Source organism: Lissotriton vulgaris, chromosome 7 (genome assembly GCF_964263255.1).
Source record: "Lissotriton vulgaris chromosome 7, aLisVul1.2, whole genome shotgun sequence".
NCBI lineage: Eukaryota > Metazoa > Chordata > Amphibia > Caudata > Salamandridae > Lissotriton > Lissotriton vulgaris.
Window position 1 is genome coordinate 815867687 of NC_141695.1, and position 19815 is coordinate 815887501.

General features: G+C 54.9%; 1 protein-coding gene across 1 annotated transcript in view; it reads left to right on the forward strand.

Annotated features, from left to right (window-relative positions):
* The window catches only part of DNAH17 (dynein axonemal heavy chain 17), a 15539113-nt gene that overhangs the window by 7774974 nt on the left and 7744324 nt on the right, over window positions 1-19815 (forward strand). The window contains exon 38 of the mRNA XM_086931082.1: window positions 17696-17800. Coding sequence (XP_086787208.1) covers window positions 17696-17800 — 105 coding nt within the window. The remainder of the gene's footprint in view (window positions 1-17695; window positions 17801-19815) is intronic.

Below are 19815 nucleotides of genomic sequence, written 5' to 3' on the forward strand. Positions count from 1 at the left end.
GGGGTGGAGAAAGCGGATCGTTCTTGGGCCCTGGGGGTGAGGCCGATCTGCCAGTACCCCGCTGTCAGGTCGAAGATGCTGAGGTAGCGGGCAGCCCCCATGCGGTCGATCAGCTCATCTGCTCGGGGAATGGGGTGAGCGTCGGTTCGGGTGACAGCGTTCAGACCCCGATAGTCAACACAGAATCGGAGCTCAGGGGTGGTGCCGGGGGTAGCAGCTTTGGGGACCAGTACGACTGGGCTGGCCCAGGGGCTGTCCGAGGGTTCGATGACTCCGAGGGTGAGCATCTTGGAGACTTCGGCTTGGATGCAGGCACGTACCCGATCTGGCACGCGGTACGCCCGATGTCTGATGGGGGACTGTCCCCCGTGTCCATGTCGTGTAGGCACCAGGGGGTGACCCCTGGGGTGAGGGAAAAGAGAGCTGCGAACTGCAGCAGGAGCGCCCAAACAGTCTTGGCGCTGCTCTGAGGTCAGGGCATCTGACAGCCGGACCCCGTCTACCGAACCATCCTTTTCACGTGTCCTCAGTAGGTCAGGGAGGGGCTCGGAGTCTTCTTCTGTCCCACTGTCTGTAGCCATCAATAGGCTGAGCTCCGAGCGCACAAAGTGAGGCTTGAGTCTGTTGGCGTGGAGGACCCGGAGGGGGTTCCGGGAAGATTCCATGTCGATGAGGTAGGTGACGGGGCTCTTGCGCTCGACCACCTTGAAGGGCCCTGTCCACTTATCTTGCAGGGCACAAGGTTCGGTGGGGGACATCACCCATACTTGCTGCCCAGGTACGAACTCTATGGAGGAGGCGTTCTGATCGTACCATTTCTTCATGTCCTCCTGACTGGCTTCAAGATTGGCTTTGGCGATTTCTCGGAACCGCCTGGTCTGATTGCGGAGGGTCAGGAGGTACTTGTAGACGTCTGGAGGGGTTTTCAGGGGGGCCATCTCCCAACCTTCCTTGACTAGGCTGAGGGGCCCTCGAACAGGGTGCCCGTACAAGAGTTCGAAGGGGCTGAGGCAGAGGGACTTCTGAGGGACTTCTCGGTAGGCGAAGAGGAGGCACGGGAGCAGCACATCCCACTGGCGGCGGAGGGGCTCTTCTAACCCCATAATCATTCCCTTGAGTGTACGGTTGAACCGCTCAACCAGTCCGTTCCCCTGTGGGTGATAGGGGGTTGTGAATCGGTAGGTGACCCCGCACTGCTGCCAGAGGGATTTCATGTATTTCGAAATGAAGTTCGTGCCTCTGTCGCTGACGACTTCCCGGGGGAAGCCCACTCGGGAGAAGATCCCCATTAAGGCTCGGCCGACCACCGGTGCGGTTACAGTTCGAAGGGGGATGGCCTCGGGATAGCGGGTGGCATGGTCCACCAGTACCAGGATAAAACGATGTCCTTGTGCTGTTCGGGGGTCCAGGGGCCCCACAATGTCTATTCCCACTTTTTCGAACGGGGTGGTAACCACTGGAAAGGGCTGCAGGGGTGCCTTGAGTTTGCGGCCGCTCTTCCCGCTGGCCTGACAAGTGGGACAAGACCGGCAGTGGTTGAGCACGTCATTTCTCATTTTGGGCCAGTAAAAGTGGGTCACCAGGCGGTTGTAGGTTTTGTCCTGACCCAAGTGTCCGGCCAGGGGGACATCGTGGGCCAAGTTTAGCAGGAAGTCTCTAAAACGGAGGGGCACCACTAACACTCGACTGGCCCCCAACTCGGCGATTCTCTGTTCACTGTACAATAGATCATTGTCCCAATAGATCCAGTGGGCCCCGGCGGTATCTCCCGCGCTCTGGGCGAGGGCTTGTTGTCGTAGTCCCTCGAGGGAGGGACATGTCTTCTGTTCTTGACGGAACTGCTCCTGTGTGGGTCCCCCTTCTTGACGCCACTGAGCCAGGTCTGGGAGATCCTGGGGCTGAACGAGTTCTTCTTGGGTTTGTTCTGGGGGGTCGACGGTGTCGACGTCCCCCACTGGAGCGATCGGGGGAGGAGGTGCTGGCCATTCGGGTTCTTCTGGTCGGGGGATGGTGCGGGCCGCCATGGACCGGGTGGTTACGCACGCCCAGTCCGGAAGGCCCAACATCCCCAGGTGTTCTCTTCTTTCTACGGCGGCCCATGGGGAACTCTCGAGATCGTTCCCCAGGAGACAGTCCACGGGGGCATCATCGCGGACCGTCACCTTCAGCATGCCGGATACTCCTCCCCACTCGAAGGGGACGCAGGCCATCCGACACATGCTCTCTGAATTGTCGGCTGACCGGACGGGGCAGAGAATGTTCGGTATTATTTGCTCGGGGTCACCAGGTGACAGCGGACGGCCGTCACACTGGCCCCTGTGTCACGTAGGGCTTCGGCCTTGCGCCCATTGATGCTCACCCACTGACTATACTTTCTGGTGTTGGCGGGTAGGGGAGCCCGCGGGACCATGTCTCTCCCCCCCAGGCACGCCAGGACCATGGCGGCCGGCTCCCACTCTTGTTGCTCGTGTTCGTACTCTTCCTGGTCCTCGGAGACTTGCTCTTCTCCGAGGGCGGCGGCCGCTACCTGGCGGGGCCTCGGAGTCTGGTTCTGTGGACAGTTCGGGTCACTGGCGTAGTGACCGACTCGCTGGCATCGGTGACACGTGACATTGGCTCTGAACCCCGGGCGCATTGGGGGGTTGCCCCTGTTGGCCGGGGGCGGGGTGCTGGTGGCGGGAGCGGCCGGGACGGTGTCTTTCCCCCGGCCCTGGCCTCCTCCTCCTCCTCGGGGGCGGTGATGGCCTTGGTTGTTCCTGTTCTGCTCGTTCGGGCCACCCCGGCCCACTCGGTGCTCTCCCATCGGTCAGCCTCGGCAGCGAGCTGCCGTGGATCAGTCATTTTACTGTCGAGGAGGTGCTGCCTGAGCTTGACAAAGCAGTTATTGGAGAGGTGCTCCCACACAACAAGGTTAAAAAGCTGCTCGTAGGTCGTTACGTTGCTCCCCTTGATCCACCCCTCGAGGGCTCGGCTGAAATAGCTCACATATTCCACCCAAGTTGTACCCGGGATTCGGGTGCAGTCGCGGAACCTCTGGCGGTACATTTCAGGTGTCAGCCCATATCGAGTGAGGAGGGCGGCCTTCATGTGATCATAGGACGTCATTTGGTGATCCGGGAGCTGTAACAGGGCATCACGGCCTTCGTTGACGAACCTCCCCCATAGACCGGCTCCCCAGTCCCTTCGATCGATCCGGTGAGAGGACATGGCGATCTCATAGGCCTTGAACCACTGCTGTATGTCGTCGTTTCGGTAGAACTCTCGGACGACATCTTTGGGAATGTGGACCTTTGATTCTGAAGTTCCTGGGGTGCGTGGTCGCTCGGGCACCCCCAGGTCCTTGCCTTGCTTACGTAGTTCTATTTCGGCTAGTTTGCGCTCGTGTTCATATGCCAGTCTTTTTTCTTCAAGCTCTCTTTGTCTTTGTTTTTCCTCCCGCTCTTCTCGGAGCCGTAAGTGTTCTAGGTTCAGTTTTTGTTCCGCTAGTTTTAGTTCTCCATCCATTTTGAGCCGTGCCAACTCTAATTCATGCAGTCTGGTTTTCTCTCGCTCTTGGATCTCTTCCCGGGAGAGACCTGCTCTCCTTTCCTCGGAAGGAGCGGGGTCAGTTTCCGGGGCTTCGCTGTGTTGGTCCCGGGGACCAGCGGTGTTTACCTCTGCCCATGCTTCTAGGGCGTGTTTAAAGTCATCTTTTGTGCTCAGACCGGTGGTAGCAATGCCCAGTTCTATACAAAATTGTTTTAACTCTCGATGGTTGTACTCCTCCAGCTTGTCCATTTGGAATTTCTCTGTAGACCCGCTCTCTTGGGCCGGCATTGTGGTTTAGTCGTGGGGTGAGTTGCTTTCTGTACGATTACGCGTTGGTTCGGATCGCGCCGCTGGCCACCAATGTTAGACGGGACCTGGAGGGTCGGCCGAGGACAAGGGGAGAGGTCTCCGGGGAGAGCCGTCTCCAGCGATCGTACAGACAAGTAACTTCCCCCCCACAGAATAGGCACCACACAAGGATAAGATTTAACGTTCTTTATAAGTAATCTTGAAGTACGGTCGGATGGTACAAGGAGGTCTGGACTCAGGGGTCCCCTCGATTCTAGTCTCTTGGATGGGAAAGGGGTAGCGGGACAGTCTTATTACCAATCTGGTAGTTACGATGAGGTGGTGGGTAGCTCACAATCCTCGAGCTCGGCGTTCTTGAAGGACGGGTTGCGGCAGCGCCAGCAGATCCCGGAGTGGTCGAAGGTGGCAACGGTCCGCGGCAGCGCCAGCAGGTCCCGACGAAGATGGTAGTTACAACGGGTCGCGGCAGCGCCAGCAGGTCCCAACGAAGATGGTAGTTACAACGGGTCGCGGCAGCGCCAGCAGGTCCCAACGAAGATGGTAGTTACAACGGGTCGCGGCAGCACCAGCAGGTCCCAACGAAGATGGTAGATTGCAGAGGGCCGCGGCAGCGCCAGCGGCAGGACGACAGTTCACAAGGCAGGGCTGCGGCAGCGCCAGCAGTCCGTCAAGGATGAGTTCTTCAAGGTGTCTCTCGACTCCAGGATACAACTGCCTTCCTGCTCTGGAGCTGCCCCAGTTATAGGTCTGGCGCCCTTTGATGTCCGGACCCTCGCACTTGGAGGTCGGGAGGTCCGGGATGAGGGAGTCCAGACACCCAGCAGGGGGGTGGAGCCAGCGCCCGGGGAGGCTGGGGGCGATCGGCACCTGGCGGGGGAGAGCCATCGACACTTCTTCCTCCCATTGACCTGCCAAGTGGTCCGTTCACCTCCTGGGTGGATGGTGGTGCCGGGCTGTCGGGGCCTGGCCAGGCCTAGGGTTGGGGTCGAGCTGAGGCCACGCGGCCTCGTGGTGCAGTGTCTAAGATGGCGGCCGGGCCGGGCAATGGTGCTGACGGTGGCCCGGGCCGGTAATACAGAGATGTCCGGGAGCAGGGGTCCCGTAGGGGACGGTTTGCGAGTTGCTTCTGTGGGTAGCACCTGGAGAGCCGGTACACGGGGCCTGTCGTGCGGGGAGGGAGCGAGCCCTTCATGTGGCCTGTCCAACACTGCCTGTGCATACTTTCACCTCGGGCCTCCTGTACAGCAATCGTACCAGCTCAATGTAGTCCTCGCCCAGGTCGAATTTGTGCAGCACCGCCAGAAAATTGGGCCATTCCACGGAGTCGAATGCTTTTTCAAGGTCTAAAATTAAGCAGCCCGATCTCGGCCAGTTCTGGATCGCATTCTTCTGCACTCGGAACAGCCTCCTTATGTTTTGGGAGGTGCACCTCGTTGGAACAAAGCCGTTTTGGTCTTTGTGCACTAAGGTAGGCACCAAGGCCGCCAGTCTTCAGGCTAGGGTCGACGCCAGGATCTTGTAATCTGTATTCAACTGCGCCAGAGGCCGGTATGAGCCGAGGAGCGTGCCGTCCCTGCCCGGTTTGAGGAGAGTCACCAGTGTTGCTTCATTCACGGACTTGGGTAAGGATGAGTCCTCTAATGCCGCCGAGTATGTTCTAAGTAGTTCGGGGATTAGGATGTCCGAGTAGGCCTTGTAGTATTCAGCTGGCAGCCCGTCTTGGCCCGGGGCTTTGCCATTGGATAGGGTGAAGATGGCATCACGGAGCTCATCTGCCGTTAATGGCGATCTCGCTGATCATCGGTCGGAGTGGGGAGCGTCACCTCGTCTAGGTACGCCATGATGTCTGGCTGTGGATTCTGCAGTTGCGACCGATATAACGTGTCATAATGCGTCACAAAAGCGGCATGGATGTCCGCTTGCGTATACACCACTATGGCGTTGGTTGGGCGTATCGCCGTTACTGGGGAGGTTCGGTCTTCACGTTGTATCAACCAGGCTAACAGTCTGCCTGGTTTGTCGCTATAGCGGTGTGTGCGGGCCGAATGAGCAGCATAGTTGACATGTTTTAGTCTACCCACTAATCTGTCATGGTCCGCCCTCGCTTCTAACAGTCTAGTGTCTGCGCCCTCGGTTGCCTCCTGTTCTGCTTGTAGCAGGTCTGTTTCCAGACGTTTTAGGTCTGCCTCTATCTGCCATCTGGAATGAGCCTGTGTGCCTAGACACTGCCCCCTAAGGACCACTTTGAATGCGTCCCATTCTAACTGAGGCGTGGATGCGGTCCCATGATTGTCCTCAAAGTATTGTGCGGTTTGTGCACCTATTGAGTTCCTAAATGGGCCATCTAGTAATAGATCAGGTTGTAGCCTCCAGGTGGGTACCGGCGGTCTTGGTTGTTCCCAGGCTAGTTCCATGAGGTGTGGGTTGTGATCTGAGTGTGTGCGGCCCATGTAATGCGTGTCTCTGACAATTGGCAGCATCTCCCCGGTGACCATGTATCTATCGAGTCGTACATGTAGGTCATGTGCCCCGAGTAATATGAGTAGATTTTGGTGTTGGGGTTACGGCTACGCCACGCATCTTGCAAGTCCCATTGTGCAGACCAGTCCTGAAGGGCGCGTGTGGCGTGTTGTGCTGGTGAGTTAAGCGGTGGGGGGTGGGAACAGTCCAGGGCGGGGTCTAAGGTACAGTTGTAATCTCCATCCAGTACCCACGGGTTGCCGTGCCATGGTGCCAGCGTGTTCGACAATTGCGCTAGGAAGTCTGACAGCCCCGTATTGGGTGCATAAATCGAGGCTAGTACTAGTGGGTTCCCGTCTAACCTGCCCTTGAGAGCTACATACCTCCCTCCAGGGTCCACATGAGCTTCCAGTGCAGCTCATGGGGTGCCCGGTCGCATCCACACCAGTGTCCCTCTGGCGTAGGAAGAGTAGTGTGTGGCATACAACTGTCCCCGCCACCTGCGTCGTAAGGTGTTGACCTCCGACTCGCAGAGGTGTGTCTCTTGTAAGAGGGCTATCTGTATATGATGGCGTTTGAGGTATGAGTAAATCTGGTATCGCCTAGATGGTGTGTGCATACCCCTCACATTCCATGTACATATTTTGATCGCAGACATTACAATTCTTTAGCAGCTCCCCTGTCCCATCCCCCCCGCCATCCCCCGCGAGCCCCATAGTCCCCACTGTGTGTCCAATCTGCCCACTGTTTATCAAAAGTACATCCAATCTTGCACGCCACAGCATTAGTGTAAAAAGGGGGGTGAAAAACACGGCTAGTGGAACATTTAGCCATATAACAAGGGGAACATAAGGAATGCCAAAAGGTCGTAGGCCAAACGTGCTCCCGTCCATGCTCTCAAGGAGAGTAACAAAGTCTAATTCTGGGGGGGTTGCTATGCAGTACGCGCTATAGCAATAGTTCATAAGTTAACAGTGTCATTCTATGAGGGCTGCCCCCCTTCCCGGGAGGTGTATGGTAGCCCAGACCGTAGACGATATACAGGGGAGCCATATATTCATGTATTAAACACCATACATTACGTGTCCTGGTCAGTCGGTCGCTGAGCAGGTGGTCCCGGGAGCCGCGTGCTGACCGCACACCAGTCGCCAAGCTGTCTCCGGGCCGCACATCCATCAAAAAGGGAGAGCGGTCAAGTTCCCGGCTCCCAGTTTTCAGTTAAGGATGGGTGCGGCGCCTGCCGACCCGAGAGTCCCAGCCGGTCAGTGCATCACGGCGTAGGTCAGTAGTCCCCTCGTGGTTAGCGTCGTAGTTCTCAGGAAGGAGCTCCAGGGTGTCGTGTCCTATGATTCGGTCAGCTGATGTAATCTGCGGTCTGAGGAGTGACATCCGGTCCAGCTTCCGTCGCCTGAGAGTCCAGCACGCCATAGATTGCTTCGTCGTCGCTAGGAAGATCACGCGTGCTGCCCCCAGCTGGCTCGCTCAGTGTGGGGGAGCGGCTTAGTTCCATCACGAGGCGGAGGGCATCCTGCTTTTCCTGTTGTGTAGCGTCAGCTGGTGGGAGTGTTCTCGACGCTCCGCTCGCGCCCGTCTGTGCCCGCTGTCGGGGTTGGCGCCGCCTCCAGCTCCCACCAGGCTGGAGTCCGCCAGAGTGGTCCGCGATCGCTCTGGGGGCCGTGTCTGTGCCGCTGTCCAGCCAAGCCTCCACCTCGTTAGGGTCCGTGAAGAAATGCTCACCGGCTATCACTCTCAGTTTTGCCGGAAATAACAAGGAGTATTGTAGGCCCTGTTGGCGCAGACGTCGCTTCGCAGCTAGGAAGGAGTGTCTTTGTCTCTGCACTTGTATTGTGTAGTCCGGGAAGAACATCACCTGTGCGTTGTCAATTCGTACTTCTTGGAGTTTGCGTGCCTCACGGAGGATCGAATCTCTGTCTCTGTAGTTCAATATGCGGAGAAGCATGGGTCTCGGGTTAGAGCCAGTCGCCAAGGGCTTGGTGGGAACCCTGTGGGCGCGTTCCACCACGAAGTGAGGTGAGAGTGAACCCTCCGGTAGGATAGAAGTCAGCCAGTGCTCCATGTGTTCCTCTGGGTTCCTCCCCTCCCATTTTTCCGGAATTCCAACCAGTCGCACGTTGTTTCTTCGTGCCCTGCCTTCTGAATCTTCGGCTCTGTCCTCCAGGAATTCCACCCTGTTCAGTAGATCCTGTATGTGCTTATTCGATTGTCCTACTTGGGGCTGGAGCTCCTTCACATTGCCCTCCAGGGACGTGGTGCGGTCCGCCAGTTTTTTATGATCCGCTCGTAGGTGCGTGAGATCTATGGCCACGCTGTCGATCTTGGTGGCCAGGGAGGTGCGAGTGAGTTGGATTGACTCCTCCAGCCTTTCCATGGCTGCCAGCATGGTGTCAAGTTTTGCCGCTGTCTGGTCCTGATCGGCGGTCTTGCCGGATTTGTCCATCTTGCCTTTGTGATTTGCGCCTCCGGTCCGAGTCCGCGCCCTGGTCCCGTTAGACATCAGTGCCCAAGTCCGCAGCCAGCGCACTCAGCGAGGCCTGCAGCAAGATGGCCCCCGGGAGGTGGGTCAGAGTGCGAATCCGTGGAGGGGAGGAGATCGGGGCTGAGACTCCAAGGCAGGGGCCAATGGTTGGCCAGCAGTTAGCGTGTTCGCTCGTGTGAAGGTGGTTGGTGGCATTCAAATCCGGGTGGTCACACTGTCTGGCCCACTAGTGCCATTCGGCTGCCGCGTGTTCCTTCCTGACAGCTTGTTGTGCGCCGACTGGACTCAGCGGTCGTCAGTGGGCTCCCTGGCGTGCTGCGCTACTCAATGCTGCAATTGGGGTGGGTCGTGCTCGCTCCGTGGTGTTGTCGCCGTTCTGCCGGTCCAGCCTTCGTCGTGGGCTTGTTTGTGACCCTTCACATGTGGGTGGCGGCCAGGTGGGTTGCCTGCGACCACCTATGTCGTCATCTGCCTGTGGGCCACGTATTCGGTACCGGTCTCCCCCTATGCTAAGGGTGTGAGGGCTGACACTCACTCAGGCAGCGCCGCGGGCGCCATGCTGTGGTCCTGCCTGGGGGTCCGATATCGGGCGCCTGTGCGTGTCGGTGCTTCACACGTGGTATGGATACCGGGGTCCCACTCCAGGTCGAGAGTTTGCTTTGCGCCCAGTTCCGAGGCGTGTTGCTCGCCCTTTTTGGTGATTGCGCGTCCCCGGCGCTTCTGGCGGTGAGGGTTTCGCTCGCTTTGCGCCGCAGCCGTTGCACTGTGTGCGTGTGACCCTCGGCCAAGGCCTGCCGCAGCTGCGCGTGGGTTACTCTCCTGATATCCGCCCTCTCAGACACCCGGGTCGGAATCGCTCACCTCCCGTCACTCCGCGGCATTGGGCCACGTGTTGTCCGGTGATGGGTGCCGGCTCCGGGACTCTGTGCACGTCCGGGTTCGGCCTCCGGTCTCAGGGCTTCTCCTCTCTCTCGGCCTTCCTCCTATCGAGACTGCCCCAGGCGCCGCTGTGCACAGTGTGTGGTGCCCACATGCTGTTGAGGGCAAGCTGCAGGTGACTTCAGTCGCGGGCGCACACGCTCCGCGGGAGTCCGCCGCAGGCCGCACCTCCGGGCCTACCTCTGCCACTGGATCCCCGGTGTGTCTTGGGCGCCCGCCGAGCCTGGGGACGACATGCGCGGCAGCAGCTCCTCGGGATGTCCCTGTGCAGCGTGATGAGTCCGATCGACCCCAAAATCGGACAGGTGCTGTGTCGAGGTGTGTGGACCTCGCGCCGGTGGTTTTCGGCCGGCTTTGCAGAGTGATTCTGCTGAGAATTGCTCCGGGAAGGGGAGCTCGGCGCGGAGCTCTACCCGCAGGCGTCCATTCCTGTCGCGCGCTTAGCCACGCCCCCTGCAGATAGAGGTTTATAAAGATTATATCCTCATTTGGGTCTTGCACGCGGGGTGACAGTCGTAGAGCTAACATTGCGTTTGGGGCAGATAAGTTGTAGTCTAGTTGGTCTACTTTTAGTATCGCTGTTAATGCGCTATAAGTGGCAAGGCCTCCTTTCTTGTGGCCGAAAAGTGAGCTCTGGGTAGGCGGTAAGAAGTTCAGTGTATACCCTGACAGAATTGGAGGTGATTCAGTCCAAGTTTCTTGTATAGCGATGATGTCGAATTTTGTCAGGTGATTGCCTAGGTCAGTGTCTGAAAACTTGTCGCCGGTGCCTATAATGTTCCATGAACATATACTTAGGGTATTAAGTTTGTTGACTGTTTTTGTTTTTGTTAGTCATTGGCTCAGTAGTGACAGGGCTAGGATATTGGTAGATGTCCCCATGGTTTTCCTGAAACCGGTTTGGTTAAACGGGATTGTTGAAGTTTCTTCTACCCATAGAGTTAATTCCTGAAGTAGGAGGCCTGCATAGTACTTGGCCTCGTTGTCTAGAAGGGCTATTAGCCGATAGCTTTTGGGATCTTTTCTGTCTCCTTTTTTGTAGATTGGGGATATAATTGCCCCCCTCCAAGATTGTGGGATTGTAGATGATTGCCAGATTTTTTCGAACATTGGTTTGAGGTTAGTTGCCCAGTATTTTGGGTCCTGCTTAAATATTATTGGTGGTATTCCATTAGGACTGCCTCTTTTGCATTTAGGGACTTTGCGAGCCAGCTCCAGTTGGGTGAAGCCCTCTTGTCGTTAGTCAGTGATTTTGTTTCTTCCAGATTCAGGTGCAGTTGTCTCTCTGGCATTTTACTTCGAGCTCCTCTTAAGACAGTTCTTTTAAGAGTCGTCTCCTTGGACTTCTTTTGGAGACTGTCATGTAAGAAGGGCTCCGGGTATCTTGTGGGCGAGAGAGTTTGAAGTTCTATACCCCAAGAGACAGATCTTTCCTTTTCTTTTAGTATTCTCTCCGGGAATTCTCCTGTGGTCCATGTGGTTTTTGTCGACTCTACCCCGGGGTGGCTCCGAGATTCGATAAATTCGACGGATTCCAGGTCTGCCGATGTAATGGTTTTAAGGCTCTCTACTGTTCTTAATAGCCGCAAGATGCTTCCCCTGTTTAAGAAGTCCATTGAACCTCTAGAGTGGTATTCAGGATGGAATATTACTATTGTTGTTGAACCGTCTGGCCCACTCTCTCTTGACTTAGTGTTTTCTTCGTCAGCAGGTTTGGTTTCCCCTTGAATGGGGGTTGCCTTTGGAACAGTTTTTTTGGGTTGGTCAATCTTTGCGGTGCTTCCTCGCAGGTTGCGGCCTGAAAGATTTAGCCTTGTCGTTATAATCAACTTGGGGCTTCCTGGGATTTGCATTTCAGCCCGGTTTTCAGGGCAATTTTTAGTGAGATGTACAGTGCTTTGTTTTGTTCTTTCTTGTGTGTCATTGTCAGATGAGTCTGAGGTTTTTTGTAGGTTGTGCCCCTTGTCGTTCTCCGCAGGCCCTATATTTTTTCCCCCTTTTGGCGTACTCAATATGTCTTTTTGGGTTTCAGGCACGGGGCAGGTGGTTGAACCACTGGGTGGGGCAGGGCCGATTCCAGATTTATCTACTGGGCCAGTATTTTCCCAGTTGGTGGTTGTGGGGTTTATTTCTTCCTCCTCCCTTGTTGCACTTGCTTGTGAGGAGTTGGTCGCTGTTTGATCACTGTTGCGGGCCTTGCCCCAGGCTATGCACCCTGTCAATTTCCTTTGGTTTCTTCCCTTTCTTTTCTGTTTTCTTCCGCCTTTTCCTTGGGATGGTTGGTGGGAGGTTGCTCCCCCTTTTGGGTTACTTTTGTCTGAGTCTGATATGGATGCTGCGGAGTTTTGCACTCGACCGGTTTGGTGACTACTGATGATCGGTGTCTTCATTTGAGTTGTTTTGTCCCGCAGGGGGTGAATTAGTGGGCGTCTTTGGGGGCTCTTGCTGTGTTGGTTTTGGATCATCTTGCCCGGTAGTTGTGTTTAATTGCTTAACCTCAGTTTGCCTGAGGGGGTGGCTGTTTTTAACTACCGTCCTGAAGTCAGATAGGAGGTTTCCCAGTGCTGTTGGTAGCGTTGCTAGTTTGTCCACTATGGTGATACAGGAGCAGTTAGATGCTGTCAGCTGTGTCTCTGCTTGTGCCCTTTTTATCAGATCATTCAGGTCTGCTAGCTTGCCGTCAATGTTTGCCACATATGTGGCCAGAGTGTTGAGGACAGAAATTTGCAGATGCATCTTGTCGGATTGGTACTGGATGGCATTTACTGATAGTTGCATTGTCTGCAGGAGAGATGCCCAGATGTCTGCGTTCTTCTTGGTCCTTTCTTTTTCCGGTCTGTCGCAGGAGCCGTTTCTTTGCTTTCCCTGCTCTGGTTCCACTGGGTATGATGCTACCAGATCTTCCCACTCTTCCGAAGTGAGGTACGAGGTGTTCAGGTCAAGCGGCATGGGGATTATGGATCCTGTGCTAGGCGGTGAAGACATATCTAGTTGAGTCCGAGTTTTTGTGCCGAGGTGTTGTGGTGCAAGCTCTCCAACCGCCTTTTTAGAGTTGATTTCTTCGAATTGTTCCGGGTCAGTGATGTGGGGGGCGCTACCACCATAGTCCCGTTGCTCCTGTGTAGTTTTACCCTTTGCTTGCCAGGCCTTGTCGGCAACCTCTGCTATACTTGGGCCGTGCTTGTTGCCAGGGGTCGCTTGTTTCCAATTTCCATGTGTACTTGGGGGGTGATGATTCTTTTTGTCCCTCTTGAGCTTTTGTCGTTTGGGCTTTGTTTGTCCTGGCCCAGAGGGGTTCATCCGTAAGCCCCCTTTTTGTTGCTTGGTCTGCCATCATGTCTGGGCCGCGACGAGCCTTGCGTGTTCCTTTTGGGCCCTGGGAACTCAACTGGAGTGCTGGAGGGTCGCATTTCTATCCCTCCTTCCCGTTGTAGTTATCTCTTGAACTTGCTGGACTTCGGGGGGTTGTGTGGTTTATGTTGTAGCCCTCCTTGATTCCTGTTGCTTCGTGGTTTGCAGTTCGATTTCCCCCCGAATTCTCCGGATTCTCCGAGTTCTCCGTTGGGACCACCATTGGGTCCTCCTTATCTTCGTTTTTTTGATTAATGTTCTCATCTTCTGTTATGGTGGCTTCTTGTCTCCCCCTCTCTGATTTTCTTCTGTTCTCTGGTGCTAGTTCTAGTTCCGTTTGACTTTCCTGGGATCCCGGGGTTGATTCTAGGGATCCCGGTGAGGCCCCTTTTTGTGAGTTCTGGATATAACTCGCCTCTGATACTGCGCTTTCTGGCCCCTGCTCCATGGCGGTTATCCTGTGTGTTTTGGTTAAGTTGAGTGGGCTTGGTAGGTTGGTTTTATTGGCATTATTGTTCAGATAGAGGAGCGTGCTGGGATCTTTAATGTATGCGAATTTTGTGTAGAATTTGGGTTGTACAGACGGTTTGCTACTAGTTTGGCTGTGTCGGTGTCCTTGCGCCTCCGAGCCTCCCGGGCTGATGAGTCCAGGCAGCAGAGGAGACAGCTGAGAGGGTTCTTCTTCTCCTTTTTTTTCTTCCCTGTCCCCCCTGCTCTCCCAGCTTGCATCACTTGTATCCCTCAGGTCCTTCTTTAGCTTCTTTTTTGTCTGCCTGGGCTTTCTCGTGAGGTTCCGGGGTGCAGTGTGGTCTGTGTTGTCCCTTTGCCTCCCCGACCTCATCCTGTATCTCCTTTGCTTTCTTTTTTTTTGTTTCCTTGATTTTCCTGGGGTCCCCTGAACTTGGTGTCTTGTCACGACTAAGCCTTCCCTATTTTCCACTTGTTGCCTTTGGTTGCCTCGTTGCCTCGTGGTGTGTCGCTTGGCGGCCCTCTGCTCGCCTTCTTATTATCACCCCACCTTAGTCCCTGTGTTCTGTCTCTTTACCCTTTACCCTTTACCTTTCACCCCCTTTATGCCTTGTGGGTAGGGTTGGGGCAAGTGGAAAGTTTATGGCGCCAGTGGCAACGGTGACGGTGGCGGTGTTTAGAGGTCAGTATGAGCCCCCGTCAGTGTCTGTGGCAGGCTCCGGTAGACACTGGTTTAGGCTTAGGGTTAGGGTCTCGCCTAAGGTCTGCAAGTCGGAGAGAGATCTGCTAGTGCAAGCACTGGGCTGCAGATGCTGTGTTGTATTCTATGGAGCTGCAGCTCTGTGTGTGGGGCTGTAACCTGAGCGGGGTGGTGTGGAGGCCGCCTGGCCACATGCTGCTGGCTCCTGGCCCCCCCCTGCCCCCACCTTCTGCCTCCTGCCTCCTGCCTCTCCTCTGCACCACTGCTCCTCGCTGTCTCTCTGCTGCCGCCATCCTTTTGAGCGCCTACAGCTTGGCGCTGCCTCGTGCTGGTGCTAGGGGGCCACCGCTGCAACTGGCTGGCTTGAGGCTTTTGGAGTTTTGTGGTTTGTGGTTTTGGGGTTTAACTCGGCTCGGCTCGGCCAGTTCAGCTCGGCTGACTCGGCCGGCTATCAGGCTCCGTCGGCTCCACTCACGGCGCCTCAGCACTCTCGGCGCCCCACTGCCGCTCGCGTCCTGCTCGCGTCCTGCTATGGCCTGCAGCTCGGCATCCGCTTTGAAGCTTGGGCCGTGCTTAGGCCGTGCAGGGTCTGCTGGTGCCGCTGGTCGATTGTCCCCCCGCTCCTGTCCTGCCTCCGTGAGTGGTGAACTGCGGAGCGGTGGAAACGGCCGGTAGTGAGCCCGACTCTTGCCGGCTGGCGTGCTCTCTGCTGTCTGCTGTCTGATGTCTGATACGGTGTGTACTGGCATCTCCATAGCTTTCTGGTGCTCTCTCGTGGTCAGCCGTTCAAACTATGATTGTAACTGCGGCTTCTGGGTCTGATGGCCTCCTGCATCATTCTGGTGCATCACCACCCCCTTTTGTACCGCATCACGCCAGGTGTCGGATGCGGGCTCTGCAGTGGGACCTGAAGTTTCAGTGGGCCCAGCATCAGGGCAACCTGTCTGACCACGTCCTGATCTCGGAGGGCACTGTGAGACAGTTGCAGTGGAGGCTCACGGACCGCGATTGGGTCAGTGGCAGATCCCTCTCCCTACCCCAACCGGAGAACGTACTAGTGACGGATGCGTATCTCCTGGGTTGGGGGGGCCACATGGGAAAGGCGGAGATCAGAAACCTCTGGTCTCCGGCGGAGTCCCAGCTCCATATCAACCTTCTGGAGCTGCGGGCGATCCGGCATGCACTGAAGGCATTCCTTCCCTCTGTCCGAGGAAGTGTAGTGCAGGTGTTCACGGACAACGCCACCGCCATGTGCTACTGCAACACACAGGGCAGGGTGGGTCGTGGACCCTTTGTCAGGAGGCTCTGCGCCTCTGGCAATGGCTGGAACACCAGGGCGTCTCCTGGGTGGTTCAACACCTGGCAGGTTCCCGGAACGCCAGGGCGGACGAACTCAGCCGGCGGTGAATGATGGATCACGAGTGGCATCTGAACTCGGACGTGTCGAAAGGTCTCTTTCAGCAGTGGGGAGAGCCTTGGTCAGATCTATTCGCCACAGAAGAGAACGCGCAATGTCATCAGTGATGCGCGTTGGAATTTCCAAGGTGGCACTCGCTCGGAGACGCTTTTCGTTGTGAGTGGAGATGCGGTCTGTTGTACACCTTTCCGCCTATACCACTTCTGCCCAGAGTGCTGAAGAAGATCAGGCCCGACCGGGCCCAAGTCATCCTTGTGGCTCCGGACTGGGCACGAAGATACTGGTATCCCAAGGTACTCAGCATGTCAGTCAATCCCCCGATTCGTCTGCCTCTTCAGGAGGACCTTCTGTCGCAGCAGCAGGGGAAGGTCCTCCACCCGAACTTGTCCAGTCTCCACCTCCATGCATGGAGATTGAGGGGCGACAGTTGAGGCCATTTGACTTGCCTCCTGAAGTCTTTGATGTGATTCTGGCAGCCAAGTGTCCCTGTACAAAATCGGTATACGCCTGCAGGTGGGACAAATTTGTAGCATGGTGCACAGCAAAGGCTGTGGATCCCCTTTCTGCTCCCCTTTCAGAGGTTTTCCTCTTTCTTCTTTCTCTTCCCAGCAGAGCTCTGCTCTGGGCACTATTGCAGGCTACCTCTCTGCCATTTCAGCCTTCTTAAGGCTTCCTGATCAGCCTACTCTTTTCAAGTCCCCTGTTGTAAATAGATTGTTGAAGGGCATCACTCACATGTTTCTTCCTGTTCCTTTCGTGATGCCTCAGTGCGACTTGAATCTTGCTCTGACTTATTTGATGTGCGCTCCCTTTGAGCCACTTCACAATTGCCCTCTTAGTCTTCTTACTCTTAAGACTGCATTCCTGGTTGCCATCACCTCTGCCAGGAGAGTGAGGGAGCTCCTTTTCTTTCTGTCAATCCGGACAAAGTTGTTTTAAGAATGCGTCCTTCTTTGGTGCCCAAGGTGGTTACAGCCTTTCACATCGGGCAGTCCATCACCTTGCCCACCTTCTTTCCGCCTCCGCATCCCTCGAAAGAGGAAGAGAGGCTCCACACTCTGGACCCAAAACGTGCTCTCTCATTCTATCTGGACCGCACACGCCAGTTCCGGGTGGACGACCAGCTCTTTGTTGGCTTGTTATTCACTGGCTAAAAAGGAGCCTCCTGTGGGGCTGTGTGCCCATTCCACTCGGGCCACGGCGGCTACTACTGCCCTGGGTCGGGGAGTCCCCTTGCAGGACATCTGTCAGGCAGCTACGTGGGCCTTGCTGCACACGTTCGCTAGACATACTGCCTGGACAGCCAAGTCCGGAGAGATGGCTTTTTCGGCCGTTCTGTTCTCCAGGACTTTCTGGTGTGATCATTGGTTCGCAGACCCACCACCGGGGTTGGTATTTGCTGGGGTATCTATTCTAAGGTAAGGAATCTAACACTAACCTGTTTCTTTCAGATGCACAAGTTACTTACCTTCAGTAACGATATATCTGTAAGAAACAGTAGTTAGTGCTAGATTCCTTACCGCCCCACCCATCCGCCCCGCTCTGCGAACCGATAACTAGGGTTAAGGTATTCCCTTTGAGGGCCCTGGTTTCTTGGCACCAGTGTTGGTTTTTATCATGGCTCTGTGTTTCTGGCGCGGAAAAGCTGTGTATAAGAACTGACGTCAGCGGGCGAGGGCGGCGTCTAAGTACTCCGACGACATCATCCCAGCGCCAATGACGCCGACGACGGACGCTGAGCCGCAGACTACGCATACCGACGCGCAGGGGTTCTGCTATGAAAAACTTTCCGGATCCAGTCTGACACCCGGGGTTATTCTAAGGTAAGGAATCTAACACTAACTACTGTTTCTTACAGATATATCATTACTGAAGGTGAGTAACATATGGTTAAATAGAAGAGGAAATGTTAGAAAAATAAATACCATAATACCAGGATCCCTAATTATAAGTAAAAACCTTTTAATTCTGTGGAATATGATAAGACTATGTGATCAAGACTTTCTTTCATTACTTTTTATTTTAGTCATGTGGTGATATTTACAAAGGATTATCCCAAACTGGAGCGTGGGGATGTTTTGATGAATTCAATCGGATTTCTGTTGAAGTATTATCAGTAATTGCTGTGCAGGTAGGTTTGTTACAGAATTGTTTTGATCAATTTTTTCTTGCATTGTTGTGCTGTCCATTGCGCTCTAAAACCCTGCTAAATTAAAGATAAATATTTTGTGGGTCAGACGTGAAGGTATTTAGAAACACATGAGGTGTTAGTTCTAGGAGCTGCACTATCAGGACAGAAATAGAGAAAATAAAGAAAGTTTGCAGGCTGGACGTTGACCTAGAAATTGTAAGTATGCAATGAGAATCATTAAATACACAGGAGAGCATTCCCAATTTAAGAAGGAGACTCATATTTCAGTCAAAATCTTGATGTTTTAGCACTCACTTCTCGCATTTGGTCTCTCAAAATATCCCTTATTGTTTGAAATTTCGACAGATTTGAGTTGATATTAATTATATTACATTAAATCACATTAAATCATCTCTGCCCACAAGTGGCATTCTCGAAAGAATTTTAATGCACGAAGCTTTCATATCTGAAAGAAACTGGTAGTTATAGATTCCTTACCATAGAATTACCCCAGGCATCAAACTGGATCTGGAAAGTTTTTCGTCATCAGTACCCCTGTGTGTCAAAAGGTGGCGTTGGTCGCCTCTGCGTTCGCTGTTTGCTTTGTGGACACCGGGGTGACGTCGCGGTGACTACTTAGAGGCCGCCCTTGCACACTGACGTCAGTTCTTTCTTTTTCCATGCCAGCCAGTGTAGATCCAGAGAGAGCGGTACCTCCATTCACTTTTTGACTGACTTTTTCTTGACTTTTGTCAACACCGTTTTGCTGAGTCTTCGACTCCTGGTGCACAGGGGATGCCCGGCTTCAAGGCTTGTGGTTCCTGTAACTGACTGATGTCAGTGACGGATCCGCTCCCCATATTCCTGTTTTGCCTAAGGCACGACCACAACACCAAATCGTGCTCCGATTGCCGAACCATGAATCCAAAGTCTTTGCTGGAGCGGTCCCGAAAGCTTCTCGAAGCCCGCCAGTTGGTTCAGCGCCGTTCGAGGTCCAGTTCATGTAGGAGGTCAAGGGACCGGTCGCGGAACCACCAACATCATTCTTCGCACACGGGGTCAGGTAAGTCAAAGCACAATCAGAAGTAGAAGAAGAATCGTCGCTTTTTGACTTCTCCCTGTCCGTAGGCCGACGCAACTGGGATGCCGGTGGTGCCTTTCCTGCGGCTCCATGTGCGGAGCCTGAAGGGTCAATTCCGGTGTCCCCCCCCCCCCCCTTCCTGGGACCCGGAGTGACCCCTGCCCAGCTTCGTCAATTTTACGAAGCAATGCAAGCCATCTTTGGGCAGCTCAATGCCGCCGGCGTGCCTTCAGGCCCTGCAGACTCAGCTAGAGGCCCTGGGGCTTCAATTCCGGCGGCTTCTGCCCCGGCACCACAGGTCCCTTGGATCCAGGCCTGGATCCGGATCGGCACCGATCGACCTTGTGACACCTCCACCGGCGCTGATTCCACTGTACTTCAGCGATATTTGGGCTATAGGAAGGTCCATCCTCCAGCATACCTTCCTGCCAAGTACAGGGCCCTTACTGCATCCTCTGCACTGTTGGCCTTCCATCTTGATGAGCTGCTTGAGGTCCTCTGTTTATTCCGGTGCCTTCATTCTGTGGGTCCTCCTGAGAGCCTTCTGCTACTTCAGGGGGTTTCCCTGCTTGCTCGGGGCCTGCTCTGACTCTCCTGCTTGTGGTGAATCCCTTGGACCTTGCTGGTCCCAACTTTCCTCCTTCATTCTCCACACCAGTTACAGCTATCAATGCTTGTTGTTGCTCCCGCTGCACACCGACCCCCTGTTCATGACATCTGATGTGAGGCAGCTCGTGCACTGCTCCTGGTTTTCCTCAGTATCGCCTAGTCCTCACAGCTGCAGCGACAAGGTCACAGTCATCACTTATGAACCCTCCGACATCGGTGCGCATTGCTCTTCCGTGCCTCCTAGTCTCTGCTGAATGGCATAAACTCTGTCCCGTCTCCTTGCAGGTTCTTCTTTTCCAGAATCAACCCTTTGATTCCACCAGAC